Here is a 24742-nt window from a genome sequence, read left to right on the forward strand (position 1 = left end):
CAATTTATCCTACTCTGCCACCTGGGTTATCTTTCCAAAATGAAAATCTGATCATGAAATTTTCCTATTCAAAAATATCCAATGGTATTTTAGTATCTACAAGATAAAATCTAAACTCATTTATATAGTGTAGAACAGAGGTTGACAAATTACAGGCAATGGGCCAATTTCAGCCCACCACCTGATTTTGTAAGTACAGTTTTACTAGAAAACAACTATATTCTCATTCATTTACATATTATCTATGGCTGCTTTCACATTACCACAAAGCTGGGAAGTTGCAACAGAGACCAAAAACTTTTACTATCCAGGGGTGCCTGAGTGGCTCAGTTGGTTGAGTATCCAACTTTTGATTTCCGATCAAGTCATGATCTCACAGTTCATGTGATGGAGCCCCCGCATTGGGCTCTGTGCTTACAGAATGGAGCCTGCTTGGAATTCTCTCTCCCTCTCTTTCTGTCCCTCCTCCGCTCACTTTCCCCCACCCCTTTCAAAATAAATAAATAAATAAACACTTAAAAACTTTTACTATCCAGCCCTTTATCCAAAAATTCTGTAGACTCCAAGCATGGACAGTTCAGAATAATTGGGCCACAACCTCCTTTCCAGTCACATAACTCACTGCAAACCAGAGGCTCTTATTTTATCAAACAGGCAATTCTCTTCTGAATAATACCACTACTCATTTACAAGGGGCTATAATGTGATATAGGTTGACCACAAAGTATATTGAATAAAATGGTGCTTACCAATTCCCACCATATTCTCTCATGTTTTATTTAAAATACACATAACAGGGGCGCCGGGGTGGCTCAGTCGGTTGAGTGTCTGACTTCAGCTCAGGTCATGATCTCACAGCTCTGTGAGTTCGAGCCCCACATTGGGCTCTGTGCTGACAGCTTGGAGCCTGGAGCCTGCTTTGGATTCTGTGTCTCCCTCTCTCTCTGCCCCTAACCTACTCGCATTCTGTCTCTGTCTCTCTCAAAAATAAATAAATATTAAAAATTTTTAAATACATATAACAATGTGAAAACTATGATTCTAAACATAAATCAGAGGTTGGAAACTATTTGGGAAACTGAGAGCAAATATGAGGATTATAAATATCTCAGAGCACCTATAATGGTTGACAAGAGGTGCTACTATGGTAACCAGGAAATATATATAATTTGCTTTGCTGAGAATTCTGTTGCAAGAGCACTACATTTATAGTCAAAGGGCAGGTATGACACAACTTTAGATATTAAAGTAGTACCTTAATATAGTTTCATGTGCACTAGACAATATTTCCACAAAGATAACTCAAATATCATATATTTAATCTATGAGTTATTATTATTAACATTATCAGGATTTGTGACCCAATATAATAATTACAAATTACATCTGTATGACATTGTAAAGTTAATAAATTAATTCCACAGACATCTCATTTGAGTTCACAGTAATTCTGTGAGAACGAAGGAAAGCATTTTCTTCAATTTGTAGATGAGGAAATTAAGGACCAGAGAAACTAAATGACTTATCTAACATCACAAAGCCAAAATATGGTTGGGCCTAGGTTCAATACAGATCTCCTAATTCCAATTCAGTATTCTTCATACTCTTCAACTATCTACTTTAATGATATTATACAAAATACATTCTGCTATGAGCCCGAAAAATTAATTTTAACAGCAAAAATTCTACATTATATACTTCAATCTTCCCACAAAAGATACTGAACAGTATCAGCAGGAACTCTGTCCCTACTAAAATTGGTTTTTACTGGAAAGTTCACCAGATTTAAAGATTATCCTAAAATGACCACCACATCAGAGTTCTTAGACCATAAGTCTACTCTGTTTATTCTCTACTTACAGTGGAGAAAAATCTGTTTGTATTAAAATCATTTTACATGGACATGGAACTTTGAACTGGTGTCAGAAAATATTTCTAAGCTGAAACAAATGATTTTCAACTCAACAGACTAAGAACAAAGAACACACAGAAATGCCCTTAAATACAATTAATAAACTGTCATATGCTGACTACATTCTTTTAAAAGATTTACAATAGGGGTGCCTGGGGGCTCGGTCAGCTAAGTGACTGACTTCAGTTCAGGTCATGATCTCGTGGTTTGTTGAGTTCAAACCCCACATTGGGTTCTCTGCTGTCAGCGGGGAGCCTGCTTCAGAACCTCTGTCTCCCTCTCTCTGTCCCTCCCCCGCTTATGTGCACCAACTCTCTCTCTCTCAAAAATAAATAAACATTAAAAAAATATTTTTTAATAAATAAATGAAAGATTTATGATAATAAATATTTATCCACCCAACATGGACTACCCAAGTATATAAAACAATTAATATCAAACATAATGGAACTGATTGATAATAAGACAATAACAGTAGGAGACTTTAATGTCCGAATTATATCAATGGACAGATTTAACAGAAAATCAACAAGGAAACAGTGGCTTTGAATGACATACTTGACCAGATATAATTAACAAATATATGCAAAACATTTAATTAGCAGCACAATACACATTCCTTTCAAGTGCATATAAAACATTCTCCAGAACAGATCACATAGTAGATCCTATATCAGGTTTCAACAAGTACAAAAAGACTGAAATCATACCAGGCATATTTTCTGACCACAATGCTATAAAACTAGAAGTCAATCAGAACAAAAAATATGTGGAAAGACCACAAATACATGGAGGTTAAACAACATGCTACTGAACAATGAACAAATCAACCAGAAAATCAAAGAATAAAAAAAAAACACATGGAAACAAATGAAAATCAAAACACACAAATCCAAAACCTTTGTGATGCAGCAAAAGCAGTCCTAAGAGGGAAGTCTATAAGCAATACAGGTCTATCTTAAAAAGTAAGAGGAATCTCAAATAAACAATCTAACCTTACAACTGAAGGAGCTAGAAAAACAACACATGAAGCCTAAAGCCAGCAGAAGGAAGGAAATAACAATGATTGGAGCAGAAAAAAATGATAGAAACAAACAAACAAACAAAAACTAGTAGAAAAGATCATGAAACCAGAAGTTGATTCTTTGAAAATATTAATAAAACTGATAATCCTCTAGCCAGACTTATCAAAAAGAAAAGAGAAAGACCCAAATAAATAAAATAAAAAATGACAGAGGAGAAATAACAACCAACAGCACAGGTGTACAAAAAATTAGAAGAGAATATTATAAAAAACCATATGCCAACAAATTAGACAACCTGGAAGAAATTAATAAATTCTTCTTTAGAAACATAAATTGCCAAAACTGCAACAGGAAGAACTAGAAAATTTGAACACACCAATAACCATCAGAGAAATTGAAACAGTTATCAAAAAACTCTCAACAAAGTATAAGGACAAATGTCTTCACAGACAAATTCTACCAACCATTTAAAAAAGAGTTAATACCTATTCTTCTCAAACTATTCCAAAAAATAAAGAAGGAAAACTTCTAAATTCATTCTATGAGGCCAACATTACCCTGATACCAAAACCAGATAAAGACCCCACTAAAAAAAAGAATGACAGGTGAATATCCCTGATGAACATAAAATAATAAAATACTAGCAAACCAAATCCAATAATACATTAAAAAATCATTCATCATGATCAAGTAGGATCCTGGGTTGTAAGCAGGGGGGGAGGGGGGTTCAACATTCGTAAACGAATCTAATGATACACCACATTAATAAAAAAAGGATAAAAAAAGGATCATTTCAATAGATGCAGAAAAAGCATTTGATGAAGTACAACATCCTTTCATTATAAAAGCCCTCAACAAAGTAGGTTTAGAGGAAACATCTCAATATCATAAAGGCCATATATGAAAAACCCACAGCTAACATCATTCTCAATGGGGAAAAGCTGAGAGCTTTTTCTCTACCACCAGGAGCAAGACAGGGATCCCCATGCTCATCACAGTTATTTAACATAGTACTAGAAGTCCTAGCCACATCAATGAGATAACACAAATAAATAAAAGACACCCAAATCAGCAAGGAAGAAGTCAAACTTTCACTGTGTACAAATTACATGTTACTCTTTATAGAAAATCCATAAGACCACAAAAAAAAAATACAACTAAGAAATGAATTCAGTAATACAAAATCTATGTACAGAAATCTGTGGCATTTCTATACACCAATAATGAATCAGAAGAAAGAGAAATTAAGGGATCAATCACATTTACAACTGCACCAAAAACAATAGGATACCTAGGAATTAACCTAACTGAAGAGGTGAAAGACCTGGACTCTGAAAACTACAAAACACTAATGAAAGAAACTGAAAATGACGCAAAGAAATGTAAATGTATTCCATACTCATGGATTGCAAGAATATTGTTAAAATGTCTATACTACCCAAAGCAATCTACACGTTTAATGCAATCCCTATCAAAATACCATCAACATTTTTCACAGGGCTAAAACAAACAATCCTAAAATTTGTATGGAAACACAAAAGACCCCGGATTGTCAAAGCTACCTTGAAAAAGAAAAGCAATGCTGGAGGCATCACAATTCTGGACTTCAAGCTATAATACAAAGCTGTAGTGATCAAAACAGTATGCAACTAGCACAAAAATAGTGATGAATGGAACAAAATAGAAAACCCAGAAATGAACTGTTAAGTATATGGTCAGCTAATCTTCAACAAAGCAGGAAAGAATATCCAATTGGAAAAAGACAGTATCTTCAACAAATTGTAATAGGAAAACTCGACTGCAACATGCAAAAGAATCAAACTGGACCACTTTCTTACACCATACACAAAAATAAATTCAAAATGAAATAAAACCTAAATGTGAGACCTGAAACCATAAAAATCCTACAGAAGAACACAGGCAGTAACCTCTTTGACACTGGCAGTAGCAACTTCTTTCCAGTTGTCTCCTGAGGCAAGGGAAATAAAAGCAGAAATAAATTATTGGGACTTCATCAAAATAAAAAGCTTCTGCACAGTGAGGAAAACTATCAACAAAACTAAAGCAGTGGGAGAAGATATTTGTACATTACATATCTGATAAAGGGTTAGTATCCAAAATATTTAAAGAACTTATAAAAGTAAGTGCCCAAAAAAGAATAATCCATTTAGCAAATGGGAAGAAGTCATGAATAGACATATTTCCAAAGAAGACGTCCAGATAGCCAAGAAACACATGAAAAGATGTTCAACGTTACTTATCATCAGGGAAATGCAAATCAAAACTACAATAAAATATCACCTCATACCTGCCAGAATGGCTAAAATTGACAACATAAGAAACAACAGGTATTGGTGAGGATGTGGAGAAAAGGAACCCTCTTATACTGTTGGTGGGAATGCAAACTGGTGCAGCTACTCTGGAGAACAGTATGGAGGTTCCTCTAAAATTAAATATAGAAATACCCTACCCTAGCAATCACACTACTAGATATTTACCCAAAGAATACAAAAATGCTAAAACCTATGCTCCCCTATATTTATAACAGCATCTTCTACAACGGCCAAATTATGGTAACAGTCCAAATGCTCACTGACTAATGCATGGTTAAGGAAGAACACTTCTGGGCTTAAACAAGAATATGATGAACCATAAGCAACTGTCACTACCAACATGAACTCACTGAATCCTACTGCTTATATCACAGAAAATATCTGAGCAATGATGCTAAGAGATACAATACTTAACCAAAGCCAGGTAATTACCATATCTACTGGGAGAATTAGTATATTATTAACTTGGCATCAAGCTCCAGATAAAACCAAAAGTTTACAAATCAGTGGTATTATCTGATTTTTAATATAAATGATTCACATAACTCAAGCAATTTTACCTGTCACCTACAATCTAATAATGTACTACACCTGGTGTTCATGAAATCCTTATATCATTTTCTAACTTTTCATTTTTAAACTTTAAGACAGATTATATAAGAAAGCAGAATATTTCCAATTCTTCTTTAAGTGGCATTGAAAGATAAAATGAATTATTTTAACCATAGGTCAGGCTAACTTCATATCCAAAGAAGCCATAAACAACCCTGAGAGTTTAAATGTGACTCACTACCAGTAAAACCGGAAAATAGTGGGTCTAGCTATTTTAAAGAATAATCTCAACTTGACTTTGCTAGGTCAGCCTTTTGAAGGGAATGAAGGACAAAGGATATTACCAAAATCACATTGTAATATGATGCCTATAGTATCGAGAAATGTGTTAAAATCCACTAAAACAACCTCAAAACAATAAAGCAAAGTTTTGAACTTCTAAGCAATAGTAATTTGCACACCTACCTCAAAGATAAACCTCAAGAATGTGGGGGTGGGGTGAAGGATGAAGTAGAGCAGGGGTGCTTTCAGCAAAAGCTTAAGACTGAATCAAAAACAGTATCAGAGGTTCAGCAAATAACTGCTAACCAAATAACAGTCTTAGGGCTTTATACACATAAAGCAAAAAGAACTACTATTCACAAATCAGGCTTCTAACATCACACCCATCACTATCAATATCATCTTTCAAATAAAACAATTTTCAGAAACTAAGCTATATTTAAAGAGGGCTAAAATAATCTTGGATTAATCTTTTTTACAAAAAGTCACTTGATCAACATTTGTAGTTTTATTTTTCAAAATTTTCATCAGAAAATAGAATGATAGCAAATATGCAACCTTCTGATTGCTTAAAATGCACTTGAACATAATGGCTCCTATAAGTAGAGAGGACAATAAACTAAGAAAATCCTCCTTCCAGAACCTTGAAAAGTGACTTGTGAAATTCACTGTCAATTCTAGATTTACAATAACTAGTAATATATTCTGTGTGAAGCTTGATTCAATTCCTAAAAAAAGCTCTAACAACTAAACAAATAAAGCATGAAAGAAGCCAGAAAAAGAGCAAAAACAAATTTTAATAAAACCTGAAAAAGCATAAGTAACTAGTAAAAAGCATAAGACAACAGAATTATTTCTCTCTCATGGATGTGATGCTACTATGGATCAAATTATGTCTCTGAAACCTTAAACCCACAGAACAGCTTTACAGTCTTTAAGGCTGATGCCATTATCACCCTATAACACCCATCCACAGTACAATTTAAATTACACTACTAAGTCCTACACACACTATTTGCATTGATGATCATTGAATGACTTATTTCTAAGATAATTAAGTGAGATATAGCAAATAAACAATATTTCTAATTCCATTCAACCTTTCTGCAAAGTTCACTTAATATAGTTTGGGAATAAATACCCTAAATCTTTATTTTACTATCTTCTAAACAATTTAACCTGACTTGGCTAGTATACACAAACGTTGTAGACTGACTTTTCCTCCAACTAAACAAATCTGAAATTGTTTTATAGCTTACCTTTGTGAACTATAAATATGAAGTTCTATTTCTATAAGGTACCAAGTAAAATGCATAAAACAAATACTAAAAGATTCTTCTAGAATACTTTGGTGTATGTTGAAAGAAAAAGCTGAAGGAATGACAAAGAATAACGAGGAAGGGAAAGAATGTTCAAAATAGGAATAGAGAAATTCTTTTTTTTTATTATACTTTACATGATGATATTGATACTTACAAACTAAAAGCTGCTTATCTTTCAAATAAACAAATTATTAATCCTAATATTAACACAATATTGACTCCAGAAATGGACAGAAATGAGAAACTCATGAGCTGTATAAAACCGTATCATTGCCTTTAAAAGGGATGCTTAGGTTTCCATGTGGCAGCAATTATTCTACTTCTATTCATGTAATATTTAGTGAGCACTCATAATGTAGCACATATAAAAGATTCTGAGTTTATGTTCCAGTTCTAATTACTTGCAGGTGTGACAAGAAACCCCTGTTCCTCTCCAGACACATAAATGTAATGACTTTATAATCAACTTGTTTCATGCAATTATGTGAACACAAAAAGGAGGAAAGGGAAGGGAAGGGAAGGAGGCAATGAAAGCAAGGCCTGGCAAAAGTGTGATCCATGGGCAAAAGATAAGAACTGCATAAAATAAGAGAGAGAGGAGGACAAATATTACTGGCAGAAACCCAGTCACCTCAGCCAAATAAAAAGTTTAAATTAGACTTCCTTTCAATTTACACTTCCATATTAACAAGAGGCAAGTTTCCCACCTCCAAGTGAATTATGGGTTTAAATGTGACATATAACCATAGAATGGCCAATAACAAGAGCCAATCAATGCTAAATGGAAGCTTATGGCAATATATATTAATTTGGCTTTAAAGTTAATGCAAGCCTCTTGAGCTGTATACAATATAAATAAAAGGCCTACTATGTAAATTATAGGACACTGCTATATATCAATTTTTCAAAAAGAAAAAAGAAAAAAAAGGTTTGAAAATAGTCTTGTCATATCATGCCCTACAGTTTAGAAAGGTAAGCATGCATTATTTGTTCCTTGGGTAAAATGTCAGTCTCAAACTACAGTGACAAGCCATCCTGCTGCCATTTCTAGGGATAATTTTATGGAAATTGTTTAGTAGAATATAATAATTAGAAAAATTTTTGAAACTTTTACCATGATGGAAAATAACTATAATAGTAGTTCTTCCAAATATTCATTTCAAATGGACATGAAACAGACTTTGAAATTACTTCTGTACTGAAAAACCAGCTCAGCAGTAGAGTTGTATTTGTGTGAAATTTGATTTTCAAATTTTAGTGCAACTACTACAAAGTTTCCAAAATAAATACTAATCTGTAAAGGAATGAAGAAACAATAATATTTAGTGATTATAGTGCAAAATCTCAAATAATACTACAAATATTAATTACATATGTTCCAGGATTCTTTTGATTGGCATTAGGTATTAATATTGTTTTGAATTTAGTTCAATTTTCTTCCTTTGATTTAATTTTGGCACAATGCAAAACCAATCTGGTTAGTCAGGCATACAGCTAATGAAATGGTATGACTGGAACTTAGACTTTATAATAGTGTAAATATCACAGGCATCTTTGCTTTTTCCTTATAAGGATTTGGAAATTCACCCTTGGTAAACTTACGTACACATATACTTAAAGTATTACAGTAGTTAGTCTATGCTATGCCATGCTCCTTCACCTCCATTTCATTAAATTACTAAATAATATCATCGATTAACTGCACAAAGGATGGGAATACTGAATATTTGAATATATAATCCAATACAGTGGAAAGTCCAGCTAAGGTCAAGATTTTATTGTTTTTGGCCAAAGATAATTGCGAAACTCATTAGAAAGAGGTGGCACAATATGATCTTTGAAGTGAGTTACTAAAATCAAATTAGGAAAAGCTAGTTTCTAAGTACAAAAGTAGAAAACATTCCAGGTTGAATTTATAAAATGCATCATTAGTCAATACATTATTACTAAATTATGTACCTATCCATAAAGCTGCTTACTGGTTTTCATATTGTTCTAGATTTTACTGTCTACTACAGTAGTCAATAGCCATATGTGGTTATAGATTTTAAAATTACTAAAAATTCTGTAAAATTAAAAATTGAGTTCTTCAGATTCAACAGCCACATGTGGCTAGTGCTTACTGTTTTGGATAGCACCAAATAGAACATCTCCATTATTACAGAAAGTTCTACTGAGTAGCACTATTCTACATAAAATAACAGGTAAAATAAGCCCTAAGAAATAACTGGTGTAAGTCTAACTATACTGGATAAAATTAAAAGTGGGACATATCTATTTATGATAAAAATTCTATGCAAAGTAGGAACAGAAAGGAACATCCTCCAACTGATAAGGGTATCTACAATCATACTTAATGATGAAAGACTACCTGCTTTCCCCCTAAAATCAGGAACTAGGCAGGAATGTCCAGTCTCATCACTTCAATTCACCATTGCACTAGCAGTTCAATAATGGAAGAGAAAAAACTATAAGCCAGGAAAAATTAGAAAGAAAAAAGTAAACCTGTCTTTACTTGTAGAGAACATGATCATCTATGCAGAGAATCCCAAAGAATCTAAAAATAATGCTATTAGATCTGGTTAGTGAATTTAGCAAGGTCAAATTACAAAACAAAAAAAAAGTTTCTATTTACTACCAACAAACAACTGGAAATTGAAAATTTAAAACATACAATTTAAAATAGCACCAAAAAAACGTGAAATCCTTAGGGAAAAAATTCACAACAGACGTGCAAAACCTATACACTAGAAATTACAAAATACTGCTGTGAGAAATTATAGAAGACTTAAATAAATGGAAAATTATACCATATTCCTGGATTATAAGGTTCTATGTTGTTAAGATGTTAATTTTCTCCCAAATTATCTACAAATTCAATGTAATCCCAAAAAATTCCTTGTCATTTTTTTTGTGGAAATTGAAAAGCTAATTCTAAAATTATACACTATTGGTAGAAACACAAAATGGGACAGCCACCTTCAAAATGATTTGGCAGCTTCTTAAAAAGTTAAACCTATATTTACCATATGATCCAACAATCCCATTAACTAGATATTTACCCAAGCAAATAAAAACTGATGTTCATGCTCCAGAAAGAAAGTTTATAGCAGCTTTATTTATAATAGCCATAATCTGAAACACCTCAAATGTGCATCAATTGATGAATTGACAAACATATCATGGTATATATCCATACACTGAAATACTGCTTGGTAATAAAAAGGACTAAATTACTGATACATGAAATGACATGTATAAATCAAAAAAGCATTAGGTCTAAGAAAAATAAGACATAAACAAAAGGCTACATGCTTATTATTTAATCTAGATGAAATTCCAAAAGAGGCAACAGTAGAGTGGATAGAGAGATTCGTGGTTTCCAGGTGTTGAGGGAGGGGCAGGGGATAGACTGCAATGAGACATGAGGAAATTTAGGAGGTGACAGAAATGTTCTACATTTTTATTGTGCTATTAGTTATACAAATGTATACATTTGTCAAAACTCACTGGACTATACAGTTAAAAAAGAAAATTTTTATTTTATATGAATTATACCATAAGACACCTGACTTCAAAAAAGTAATAATGGCTAATCTTCTATTTTTGGGGTTTTGTAAGTATAGATCTGTTACACCAAAGAAATATGCTGTGGAAACAGGAAGGCAACCAGTATAACTTATGCCAATTACATACTTCTCTGGACTTTGGCTTTTTCTGCTGTAAACGGGGGTTTATAACAGTTTCCCAAATCTGTTCCCAGGAAATTTTCAGAATGTTACAGGCATTTTGGGAAAAGGGTCTCCACTATCAAATTATTTAGGAAATGCTCCCCATAAGGTGATTCACAATGCATTTAGCATATGGAAGACTCTGAGCAGCCCTACATATGTTCATTTTTTTCTATACTTTTTGTAAAATCAGTATTTCCCACATTTACTTGACCAAGGAACACTTCTATTAAAAATGGTGTTACTAAAGCTCTAAGATTGGTTGATTAAACTTTCAAGATTACCTTAAGTTTTTATTTACATTGGGAAACTATGAAAATAATTGATTTTATTTTCTTTAATTTATTTTTGAGAAACAGAGCGAGCAGGGGAGGGGCAGAGAGAGAGGGAGAGAGAATCCAAAGCAGGCTCCACACTGCTAGTGTGGAGCCTGACGCGGGACTCAAACCCACAAACTGTGAGATCATAACCTGAGCCAAAATCAACAGTCGGATGCTTAATTGACTTGAGCCATCTAGGAACCCCTGCACAGCTGCTTTAAAATCAGTTTTAGGGGTGCCTGGGTGGCTCAGTCAGTTAACTGTCTGACTTCGGCTCAGGTCATGATCTTGCAGTTTGTGAGTTTGGGCCCCATGTTGGGCCTTGTGCTTACAGCTCAGAGCCTGAATCCCACTTCAGATTCTGTGTCTCCCTCTCTATTCCTCCCCCACTCTCACTCTGTCTCACTGTCTCTCTCTCAAAAATAAATAAAGAATAAAAATAAAATTTATAAAGTAGCTATGCAGAACGATATCCCAGAATGAGAAAACTCTCAAATCAGAAATTTTAAAAGACATCTTATTCATATTGCTTAATTTTCTAGTCCCGTCCTCTAAGTTTTTACTAGGTTCTGAATTCTAAATATCCTAAACTTAAATATTTTTACTGGTATATACTACATGAAATGCATTATGGTTGAATTATCTCTATTGTAATAGCTTCTCTTCAAATAACAGTAGATTTAAGAATGTGAAAGCATCAATGCCAGGAACACTAAAATTTATAAGCAATAACAGTAACACAGTGATCTAAGTCAGAATAAGAATAACAAAGTGATCTAAGTCAGAATGCAAAGTGTTCACTATCTAAAACCAGAAGAAATTTGAATGTATATAGTTAAAAATAATTTTTAAAAAGGGAAGGGAAGAAAACACTAAAGAAAAGATGGAAAACCTAATACTCTAAATGCTGTTCTTCAGCATTTTACATGTGACCACTGAAGGAAGTACAGAACATTACAAATAATGTTGATAGTGTGGTAAAAAATACTGTATCTTTGAGTGCCGGGGTGGCTCAGTCAGTTAAGCATCCACCTTCAGCTCAGGTCGTGATCTGGTGGTTCATGAGTTTGAGTCCCACATCAGGCTCTGCACTGACAGTGCGGAGCCTTCTTGGGATTCTCTCTCTCTCTGCCCCTGTCCTGCTCATGCTCTCTCTCTCTCAAAATAAATAAACTTAATATATACATGTTGTATCTTTTGAACATAAATAAATACATGAATAATAAAAGCTATTTTAATTCAAGTCAATAAATGAATTATGAATAAAGCTTTAAGGGAAAAATGAACACTGGAAAATTATAAACAATCCATTCCTGAAAATGAAAAAAAATGTTAAAAATGCCATGTTCAATTAGACCCAACTCAGTAGTCTTTTCACCCAAGAACATCCAGGCTATGGAAAAATATTGCTAGTAATGTACACCAAAGTATCCGATTTACTTTAATAACCCTTATGAATCTTTATCAATAACTTGCCTAAGTAAATTTTAAAATTATTTCTAGCCTAAATTTGTTTAATCTCTTGGGGTAAGTAACTTCTATAAGCTTATTATATAAAATAGCATGCATTTTTAAGTTTTTATTTTTCAATTTGAATTTAAGGAATTTTGTCTAGGCACTAGGCACTATATAAAATAATTTTTTAGAAGTGTGAGAAAATAGGGAAACAGAGTGGCAATTACTCATCTAGCTGTATGGTTTTGTTCATTCTTTTTAAGAGTTAACTTTTAGTACAAATGGTTTTGTAGCTAGATCTCCTTGGAAACCACTACTAGTATTTCTTCATAATGGTCTGGCCAGAAATGTCTCAGTAATAATCTGAATGGAACATGTGAATTTCAGTAAACTAAAAGTGGGAAGGGTGATTTTTTTGTTTTAATAAAGATAAAAAGTTAATAATTTGTTTTAATAAAGACAAAATTTATCACATCATAATATGTTTAGTAAATAGATATAAGCAGAATGTATTATGTTTTGTTCGGAAAGCTATCTTTACATAGTTCCATATAAAACCTTTAAGTTCAGCACATAGATATATAAATAAACATCCATATGGTTAAAAAAACCTATACTATATAAAACAGGAAATGCTTCTGCTAAGAAGAAAGGAGGAAAGGAGGAAGGGAGGAGGGAAGAAGGGAGGAAGTAAGGAAGGACAGACGAAAACAAAACAAAATCTCAAAACCATAATTATATTTGATTTAAGTAAAAATGCTTTAAAAAAGTTGGACCAACCATGAAACTCCTCAAGAATGTAAGCAGTTCGTTCACACTTCAAATTTAATTTTGGCAGTATAATGAGTTCAGGAAAAAACAAATCAAGAATATGTTTATAGCTCACATGGACATTACTCACCCACATTTGGAGGTTTCACATAATTTACAGGTAGTTCTGGAGGTCTGCCTCTATGTAGAGCTGCAAAAGCAGACCCATTCCATAGTGTACTCTTACAGTCTATACAAAAAGATTCAAACGTTAGTCAAGAAATAGAACAGTGTTTTTTTTAATTGTACCTCAGAGGTAAATGTCTGTTTTCAATTTCATTTGTTGGAATATATTTTTAACTATTAACACCACAATAAAGATAACATGCATATTTTTAATAAACATGTTATAAACTGTATTATCACTAAGGGGCACCTGGGTGACTCAGTCGGTTGAGCTTCCGACTTCGGCTCAGGTCATGATCTCATGGTCTGTGAGTTCAAGCCCTGCATCAGGCTCTGTGCTGACAGCTCAGAGCCTGGAGCCTGCTTCAGAGTCTGTGTCTCCCTCTCTCTCTGACCCTCCCCCATTCATGCTCTGTCTCAAAAATAAATGAACATTAAAAGATAAATTTTAAACTATATTATCACTGGGAAACACCAACACTTTAATATATACCAGGGTATTTTACTTCTGCACTGATCTAGAACTAAAACTTTTATTACGCATGTATTTGAATCTTATGCAAATATGTCATGGATTAATAACGTTTTAAGTTTTTCTTGATCTTTAGGTTTATACATTTCTACTCATATAAAACTATATAAGCAAGGTTATGACTACAGCACAAGTATTCCAGGTAGAATTCAGAAAAATTTATACTTGGTGCATACTCACATTATGGGGTACCTGCCAATTGTGCCATAACAGGTAACAATATTGCATATCAGATGACAACAGACTATGAATAGCTGTGTTTTTTGTATTTGATGTTTATGTCAAAAAACTCAAGCAAATATGAAATATTCTGAATAATTCAATTGTGATACAAAAACATTCTACTATTCTCTTGAAAGCTTCCAAATCAACTGATTTGAAGAATTTCCTTAAATTACAAAATGAGATGTTTAAAACTGGTATTTTTGAAACTATTTACCTTTGTGAATTAGAATTTGAAAACATTATGCTAATAAAACAAAACAGAAGTAACCTGGTTGCTAGACCTGAAGTATTTATTATACTAACAGACATCCTTAATGCCTAATTTCACATTTTTATGTTCACAAAATACTACTCTACATGTTTTAGGGAAAATCTTTCAAAGACTGCAAAACAGGGGAGTAGAAACACTATTATTGAACAGTTACATATTTTTTAATATTTTAATTATAAAAATTTTAATATATCATATGTGAATTTTTACATATCATCTCTCATTTACCTGTTATAAAATATACAATGTGATTAGGATGATATAAAGACTTATAATACTTAAAAATATTAAAACGTAATGAATTAAGCATTAATACTGTACTAATCAGAGCAGTGATCTTTTAACATCTCTACTCCACAGGATTACAAAAAGATTCTATATTGTTGTTTATTTCTACTGTATTCACTGTTTTACAGCAGAGGGCTTCTTTTAGGCCTCTAAATATTTACCTGTAAACTAAGAAAATAAAAATAAGATTGTCAAAATAAGAAAAACTAGAAGAAAATTAGTATTTAGAAAAGCATGGGAACATTTACTTAACATAAAAATATGCTGTTCTCCACTCCTTCCTCTAAAAATTGTGAAAATCTTACCTTTGGCATCCCGTAACAGAGACTGCCGACCAACACCCAGTAATGTCTGTACCCCAGGAACACTCTGAGGGATCTCCTTATCTAGTAAGGGGCCAATCCGCTCACAAATTTTAAGGAGGTAGTCTGGAGGAATGTGTGCATTGGCTGCCACCTAAAAAGCATAAATAAAACAGGAAAACCAATTTGGTTTAAAAATATAACTAGTCCATTAACAAACTATTTCATCATGGAACAAAGTGCAATTTTTAAATAAAGAATAAGGAAAATAATATTTTAACTATTTAATACTTCAGTCAAATTAAAGAAAGAGCTACAAAAATTAAGCACATCTAAATGATAACATTTTGGGGCACCTGGGTGGCTCAGTTGGTTAAGCGACCGACTTCGGCTCAGGTCATGATCTGGCAGTTTGTGCGTTCAAGCCCCGTGTTGGGCTCTGTTCTGACAGCTCAGAGCCTGGAGCCTACTTCAGATTCTATGTCTCCCCCTCTCTCTACCCCTCCCCTGCTCATGCTCTGTGTCTCTCTGTCTTTCAATAATAAATAAATGTTAAAAAAATTTTTAAATGGTAACATTTAAATGATATGGCACTCAAACTTACTTTTACATGCCTTGATTAAATCATTTGCTTAGCTGTTAATCTTATGAAATAAGTGTTGCAAAACAGCAAAAGTGAGCATGCCTAAAATTAAAGTACAAAGACAATGGGTAAACTCTACTTGTACTTGATTTATTCACTAGTGATGAACTGATCAAAAATCAAAGGACCTAGATTCTATATAAATGATAAGAAGGCAAAGTTATTACTTGCACCAAACTCTCACCCAAATCCCAAATCTGCTTAATAAAGCAGAACTGGTTTTCCTAAAAAATAGTTAACTGGTTTCTAAAACAGTATCCAATTAATGATTTTATAAATACTATGCTCTAAACAACTAAGCTATATATACTCAAAATTCATTGCAACATTAACTCATTTTTAAAACACACAAGCAAATTTCTGAAGATGGTTAACATAGGTAGACAGGAGTGAGAAAATGAAACAGCAAAACTTCATTTTTTTAATCTAAGCTAAAGTTCAAGTCCATGATGTGTTTCATATACCTAATTATTTAAAGGAGCAAACAGAGGGGCGCCTGGGTGGCTCAGTCGGTTAAGCGTCCAACTCTTGGTTTCAGCTCAAGTCATGATCTCATGGTTTAATGGATTCAGGCCCTGCATCGGGCTCAATGTTGACAGTGGGGAGCATGCTTGGGATTCTCTCTCTCTCTGCCCCTCCCCCACTTGTGCTATCTCTGTCTCTCTCAAAATAAATAAATAAACTTTAAAAACATAAAAAAATAAAGGAGCAAACAGAAAACTAGACTATTAAAAATATTCAGATAAAAAGAACATCTACATTCTCATCTTGACATAAAGGGTGAGGGAGAGAATGAACAATAAATGCAAATACACACACACACACACACACACATACACATATATATATTTGTATCATCAGTATATTACCACCAGGTCAAGAACAATACAACATGAGAGAAAAATTTTGTAAATCATCCCTAATAACCATGAAAGAAGAAATTATGTATGTTCTAGATAAATATTTGTTTAATGAATCAATGAACGTACAAAAACCAAAGTCTATCTGTAAGCAATACCACATGAACTCAGAGGAAAAATGTTAGATTCTCCTATCAAGGTACCGTTTTGTTTTCTTATAAAACATAGGTCGAAGAACTACAATCCAACATGTGTTCAGAATTCTGGGAAGAAGTAATTCTATTTTGATTTTTAAAAATTATTTCCTGCCAATTATCTTTTTTAAATCCCAGCAAAAATTAATTTTAATCTGTCAAAATAACTGAGGCCTGGGAACTGTCAAGCTACTCAGAAAGAATGACAACTTAGCCTGATTATGTTATATGTACATCTACAAGGTTTAGCTTCTGGATTGGGAAAAAGGATCAAGCAAATTCTTTTAAGTTATTTCTCACATTTCTAGTTTTGTTTTTGAGGCAAATTCCTACATAGAACCATCTCTCAGTAAAATATACAGGTAATATTAAAGTCAAAGCAGCTGATGATTCAATTCAATCTAAATATCTGTTATCCACAGACACTGATATCCTAAAATCCTAGTTTGTAATTCATTCTCTCCACATTAGAACATTTCCTAAATATGCCTAAAGGCAAATAAGAGTTAGTACCCCAGAAAATACATATCTCAAAGCAAAATACTGCATATGAACATCTGTAATAGTTTATGCATTTTTTTCCACCAACACTGTCTCAGATACACTCGGCTTGCATTATCAGCCATTACTTTTGCATCAAGTACACACTACACAAAGGCTTTACACAGGGTGGTAGTTTATGTCTTTACTGGCACTTTTTTTTGGTATCAATTTTCTTTTTTTTTATCCCATTACCATCTTAAGAGCTAATCCCTTCCTAGAATTGCAATATAATCCAGAAAATAGGAGCTCTCTAATATGAATTTTTTTTAATTTTTTTAACATTTATTCATTTTTGAGAGACAGAGAGAGACAGAGCATAGCCAGGGAAGGGGCAGAGAGAGGGAGACAAAATCTGAAACAGGCTCCAGGCTCTGAGCTGTCAGCACAGAGCCCAACGCAGGGCTCCAACTCACAAGATCCTGACCTGAGCCAAAGTCAGATGCTCAACTGACTGAGCCACCCAGGTGTCCCTCTAATATGAATTTTTAGAATTATCCTCTTATAGAAAATCTGTCGAGGGCACCTGGGTAGCTCAGTCAGTTAGTGTCTGACTCTTGGTTCTGGCTCAGGTCATGAGTTCGAGCCCAACATCAGGCTTCGCACTGACAGCGAGGAGCCTGCTTGGGATTCTCTCTCTCCTTCTCTCTCTTACCCCACCCCTGCTCACTCTCTCTCTCTCTAAATAAATAAATAAACTTAAAAAAATTCTGTCAGAATTATATCTTAAACTGACATCTTAAGTTGCCTGGCTACTTCATTTTATAGAAACAAATGATTTTGAGCCATTTATGTAAATTTTTTCTATCAATTCCTCAGTAATAATTTTAAAATACGGAATCATTAATTAATCAACCAAAACAAGGCCTTTCTACATCCAAATTCTCCCACTTGAAGATTTTTTTAAATTATAAATTATTAAATAAATTTCACAAGTTTGAATTCCACCCTATACAATTACAAATTGCTTAATTTCTAAGTGGTCCCATTCAAAGAGTCCATTCCCCTAAAATCAATAAAAATTTGAATATGAAACAATGGTAGAGAAATATAGATTCTATCAACACAACACCAATAACAATACATTTGAATTTGAACATGCTAGCGTCTCCTTTAAATAACATTAACAGGCTTTCAAACTCTATCAGCTCAGTTCTTGCAATAATAATTTCTTCTAAATCAAATTTCAAGACTTATAACTGGTAGTCGACATTTATTTCAATCCATCTGCTTTGATTAAAGTTGGAATTTTTTAAAGGTGATCTTTTTTGGCATATAAACTCATCTACTCTCAATAATTACTCTTCTAAGTTTTAAAAAATTCTATATTAGAATTATGTATGAATATAATAATAATATAATGCAATATAAAAAAGTATGTATTAAAATATTCTATGAAATTTGTAACATAATATAAGCCCCTCTTTTCAATTAAAGCTCAAATACTCTAATTTCAGTTATTTAACCACATTTTTCTCTCTGGAATATAATGGCCAACAAGTAACACAACAAGTACTTTGATATTTGCAGAAGAAAAGCATTCTCTAAAAACAAATTTCAAAAGTATATTATAAACTTCTATATTATTATGTAAAACAGCTCCAAGGAATTAAATTATAGAATGTTTGAATTATAAGTATCCTTGTACATAATTAACCTAACTTCACATCTTATAGTAGGAAAGACAGATCCAGAGAAGTGAAGTCTAGTGGTCACAATGAACGTACAGAAATCTATGTTTCCCTGTCCACTGCTCTATTACTGTCTTATTAAAGCAGTTGGAAAATTATTAAGATAACTAACACAAAGACTGCAAAAAAAATAAAACTATAAATTCAAATAAACTGAAAGAAATTAAATGAAGCCTTCTTGATAGGAAGACTGGCTTGATAGGAAGATAGGATATATACCAAATCTAACAACTGAATCACCGCACTTCAGAATTATTATGACAAGTGAGAAGACCAGGGAGTTCACAGACATGATCCTACTCATCATAGTTAGTTAAAAGGTATACAGCTGGGAATTGAATAAAATGCAAAAGGTACCTAATTTCAAGGTACAAGGCCCATACCAACAAGCACTACATTTGAAGTACTAATTTTCATATAGCAATGATAACATTTTTACCTTGGCTTTTAGAAAATATAGGATAAGTAACTCCAAAAAAACAAATAAAAGAGATAACTGTTTCTGCGTTTTGTTTTCTAAGATCATGATTGCACAGGTAAAATGAAGAATCAAACTGGGACCATATGTTGAAAAAGTGAAATATGACATTTTATCCGAGATTTTAATTTTTTTTGGTGTGGGGGGAGGGGAGAAGCACATGCAAAAAATTAGTCACATGATCTTTTTTATATTTAGAGACAGAAAACAGGATAGATTTTGAAAAATACAGCAAGCCTTTAAATACATCAAATAGTACTTTGAAAACTGGAAGACTAGATTATTCAGGCTCTAAATTTACTAGCTGTTACTGCTTCTGGCAGTGTGATACAGTAGAAAGGACTTAGATTTTAATTTTTTACCATCCTCAGTTCCTACTTATGTGACCTGCAGAGTTACTCAGTCTGAGAGCCTGAGCTTCTGCATTTGTAAAACAGGAGTAATGATAACTATCTCATATGACTTGTAAAACAAAAACAAAATCATTCACTCATGCATTCATTCATTCAGGCATTTAAAATACAGAGATGAGATGGGAAGATTAAACTCCTGCCCTAAGGGAACCCATAGTCCCAGAAGGGGAAACAAACTAGTAAATAAATCAAAGCTACAAATGCCTAGAGGTTAGTACAGAGGGCTAATTAGAAGCAAAGAAATACAGTACCTACATCAGCCTAGGAGTAGGGGTTTTTGTCCAATTGCACACTTGAAGCCTAAGTGAAAATTCACAAGATAGACAAAGGGAAAGGAAGGCATTCCAGGCAAAGAGAAAGGTACCCCTACCCAGTAAATGTACTCTGCACAATGACTAACATAATACCCCTCAGTGTTTAAGATTCTCCTCCATGATGTTAAGTTAAAAAATAATAATAATAAATAACTCGCAGAGGGGCGCCTGGGTGGCTCAGTGGGTTGAGTGTCCATCTGACTCCTGATTTCAGCTCAGGTCATAATCCCAGAGTCATGGGATCAAGTCCTGCATCGGGCTTAAGATTCATTCTCATTCTCATTCTCTCTCTCTCTCTCTCTCTCTCTCTCTCTCTCTCCCTCCCTCCCTTCCCCTCTCTCTCCCTCCCCCTCCCTCCCTTCCTCCCTCTGTTCCTCTCCCCCACTCACACACTCTCTCCAAAACTAAAAACTAAAAATAAATAAATAAAGGGAACTCAGAAAAACCTCACAGAGTATCATCGATTTTGAAGAGAAAAAAATACATGTATAAAAAAAGAAAACACAAAAAGTAAGTTTATTTTCTTTTTGATATTGAAATTTATATTTCAGTAAAATATAAATGTCTGCAATAATCCAATATTATATCTTAAAGTGCTGAGTTTTAACATTTGCTGAATTTGAAGGAGGAAAGGGAAAAAACTGGGCACAAAAGTAAATAAAACAAGTAGGCTTTTCTACTGTAGTAATACCACTGGTTTGTACAATGAGCTACAAAGTGTTAAGGCTTCCTATCACTTTCTTTTCAAAACGTAAATCATTGTTCACAGCATTTTTTTTCTATTAGTTTTAAGATTTCCTCAGGAATGAAAGTCAAGAGCAACCCACCTAGGCTTATGTATACTCTGGGTTTCAGTACCTCAAGAAGGCAAGTACTGAAAGTACTATTACCTTGAGGACAGATAATGTCAAGACATGGACAAGGAGCCCACCCACATTCTAGAAGCTCATCCTTAAAGAAATGTCCAATAAAAGAACTCAGTACCATCTAGCATATTAAATAAGCCTAAGAAACATGTATCATGAAATGCTTCTAACAAAAGTTAAGAAAATCACACAAATAATAACTGAGGGTCAGATTATTATAAACTACCATAGTACATGAGAAAACATCTTCAACAAGGTAATTTAAAAAACAAGAAATTACTTATCAATAATGCATAGAAAATAAGTTCGGGATAAGAAAAGATCAAGCAGAAGGGTTGAGGATCCCTACAACAAGACATCAGAAAGACATACCTCCCACTTCAAACAACAGCGAATACTACACCAGCATTGTACTAAATTGCCTTTCTCTAATTAATAATAATGCAAACAACACTAAACATCTTTTGACATAACAATAATTTCTTGTTTTGAGTTAACACAGATGCACTTTAAAACACTCATTTCAGGTTCAATTCTAACACTCACTTTTTAAATACTTTTTTTCCAATGGTACTGTTTTATACCTCCTCACCTTATAAAAATATTATAAAAATTAGGTGGTGATTATTAGCTAGCTAAGAAAATATAAATTGTGGGGTCATAGTTCTTTAGATGTCCATTTTCCATTCAACCTCTATGTCCTATTTTTAAATTTTTGTTAACGTTTATTCATTTTCTTGAGAGAGAGAGAGAGAGAGAGAGAGAGACAGAGACAGAGCATGAATGGGGGAGGGGCAGAGAGAGGAGACACAGAATCTGAAGCAGGCTCCAGGCTGTGAGCTGTCAGCACAGAGCCTGATGCGGGGCTTGAACCCACAAACTGTAAGATCATGAGATGAGATGAAGTTGGCCGCTTAACAGACCTACCCACCCAGGCACCCCTATGTCCTAGTTTTAAAATGCAGTAACCAATTAATTTGCAATGCATTTTTAATTAACAAAATGCTTTCTTTCATATTTAACTCATCTGGTTCAAGAACAACCTTGTAAAATAGACAGAGGGTTTTATTTTATAAATGAGGAAACTGAATCCCTGAGAGGTTAAGTAACTTAACTTGCCCACAGTCACTCAGCAAGTAAAGGCTATCTCTCAGACTAAATCTTATGGTCTTTTCTACATACTACTCACAAAATCTTATATGAGAAATATCAAACAAGGACATCCCCAAAATTTAACACAAACACTAAACTGCCTTGAAATTACTTATTTGCTCTCTACCAAAAAAAAAAAAAAAGACCTGTTTATTAATCAATCAGTAATCAACATCAGTAAACCAAGAACAAAAACACAAACTAAACTAATATTCAAATTGACAAAGGTGCTTTCAGGACAAAATTTTATACGGGACATTCACCCAACCCAAATTATTACTCCCTAACAGCAGCTCTCTTCAGTTTCTTAATGCCATCTCATTTGTATTGAGTTATCAGTTTTCCTAAGACTAATGATAAATCTCCAAAAGGATTTTAATCATTGAAAATATGTTCTCAGACCAAAGTGTGAAAAAAGACAATGCTCAATCCAGACAAATAAAGCCAACATATTATAGAAAGCAAAAGAGTACATGTAGCTCAAGCAAATCAAAAGTGAGGAAAACTAGTTTCCAGCATCGATTGCTCTCTACCATAAGAACTATCAGGTAGCATTATATCCCATTGGGGTTGAGCAGCACATGCCTTTTGGTTTCCCAAAATGCATTCTGTTCTTCCTAACTATGGTTGTGTATCCATGTAGCAGTTAATAAATCACACACACTTAAATTACTTCCACACTTAGAGAAGCAATAACTATGCCGCCAGCACTCAGAAATCATTCTACTATTTAATAAACAAATTAAGCTATTATTAGTAATTAGAGAACAAGAACCAGGTAAGGTTAAGAAAAAAATATAGGCATGTCTGGAATTCAAATACAGTGTTTTAAAGTACTTTGTGAGGATCAAATGAGATAATGCGAAAATATTTTTAAACTTGCACAAGTTATATGCAGATTCAAGTTCTTACAATAACATATCATAATAGATGCTTATATATTTTTTCAAGATAGTAATGAACATACAATCTTGATAAACCTTCTTTTAATAGCATAAAATTGCTTCAAGTCTTTTGAATATAAAATGAAGGTAATACAATCTATGTCACTCCAAATGAAAGCACTAATTAAGGCTTTCAATTCTAGAGATGAAAAATTATATATATATATATTTTACATTATATACCACACCTAAAGGTAATTATGCCTTTGGTTCAGTCTTATGATACAAGTCCCCTTAACATGATTAAAAAATATTAAAACATGCCTTTAAAAAAGTTTCCCAGTCACAATTTCAATATATAAAATTTGTATGTTAACAAAAACTATTCATTTAAACACACAACACATACACATACCCCTCATTACTATGTTTGCAGTCCCCAATAAAGCTCCAAGGAGGAAGCAATAAAATAGCCAACAATTCAACAGGGTCACCAAAAATGAACAGACATCTGTAATTATTTAAATTATCTACCATAAGATAAATTGTAAGAAGCAAATCTAATTCTATTATGTTGTAAACAAGAGTCAAGCAGAAATGAAAAATGTCCAGATCAAACTTCGAAAACACTCACCATGACTTCAAATTTCTCCCTGTATCATTACTTAAAATTCTGAAAGTTAATTTAGAATGTCTTATTTTGAATGCCATATTCAAAAACCTTATAGTTCAACATAAACTGGCAAACGCTTCATATACAGGCCCATTTTTTAAAAGGCACTTCAGATCTGGATATGTCAATACTTGTCTGCCAGTAGCTTTAATAAAATAGCACCTTAATTGTGTTCCAAATTATAAGTAAAACACTAAATCAGATTTAAGAAAGAAAAAAGAAGATTTCTAGATATACAATACTAACAGTAATAATGAGGAGTTGAAGAAATCCAACTTATTATGCTAATATTCTTCTGGATAAATCAAGGTAAGCAGCATAGACAATTTAAGTAAAAGTATATATACAGACAGAAAGGCAATATTTTTGTTTCATATTGCATGGCTATGTGATCTTATTTCAGTATTTTGATACCCTTGTTTATAATTCTTTACCTCTGCATCATGCATTTGTATTCTTTCCTTTTTATACCCTCGTACATCTTCAGTTTGAAGTACTCCTATATAATTTAACATATCAGATTATACTACTTATAAAGACTGTAAGTA

General features: G+C 33.2%; 1 protein-coding gene across 5 annotated transcripts in view; it reads right to left on the reverse strand.

Moving 5' to 3' along the window:
* BRWD3 (bromodomain and WD repeat domain containing 3) overlaps positions 1-24742 on the reverse strand; it is a 219229-nt gene that overhangs the window by 190523 nt on the left and 3964 nt on the right. For all 5 annotated transcript variants that reach the window (XM_042975142.1, XM_042975143.1, XM_042975144.1 and 2 more), the window contains exons 5-6: positions 15490-15640; positions 13834-13932 (exon numbers count right to left, since the gene is read on the reverse strand). In XM_042975142.1, the coding sequence (XP_042831076.1) occupies positions 13834-13932; positions 15490-15640 (250 nt within the window). The remainder of the gene's footprint in view (positions 1-13833; positions 13933-15489; positions 15641-24742) is intronic.

This window comes from Panthera tigris, chromosome X (assembly GCF_018350195.1).
Source record: "Panthera tigris isolate Pti1 chromosome X, P.tigris_Pti1_mat1.1, whole genome shotgun sequence".
Lineage (NCBI taxonomy): Eukaryota > Metazoa > Chordata > Mammalia > Carnivora > Felidae > Panthera > Panthera tigris.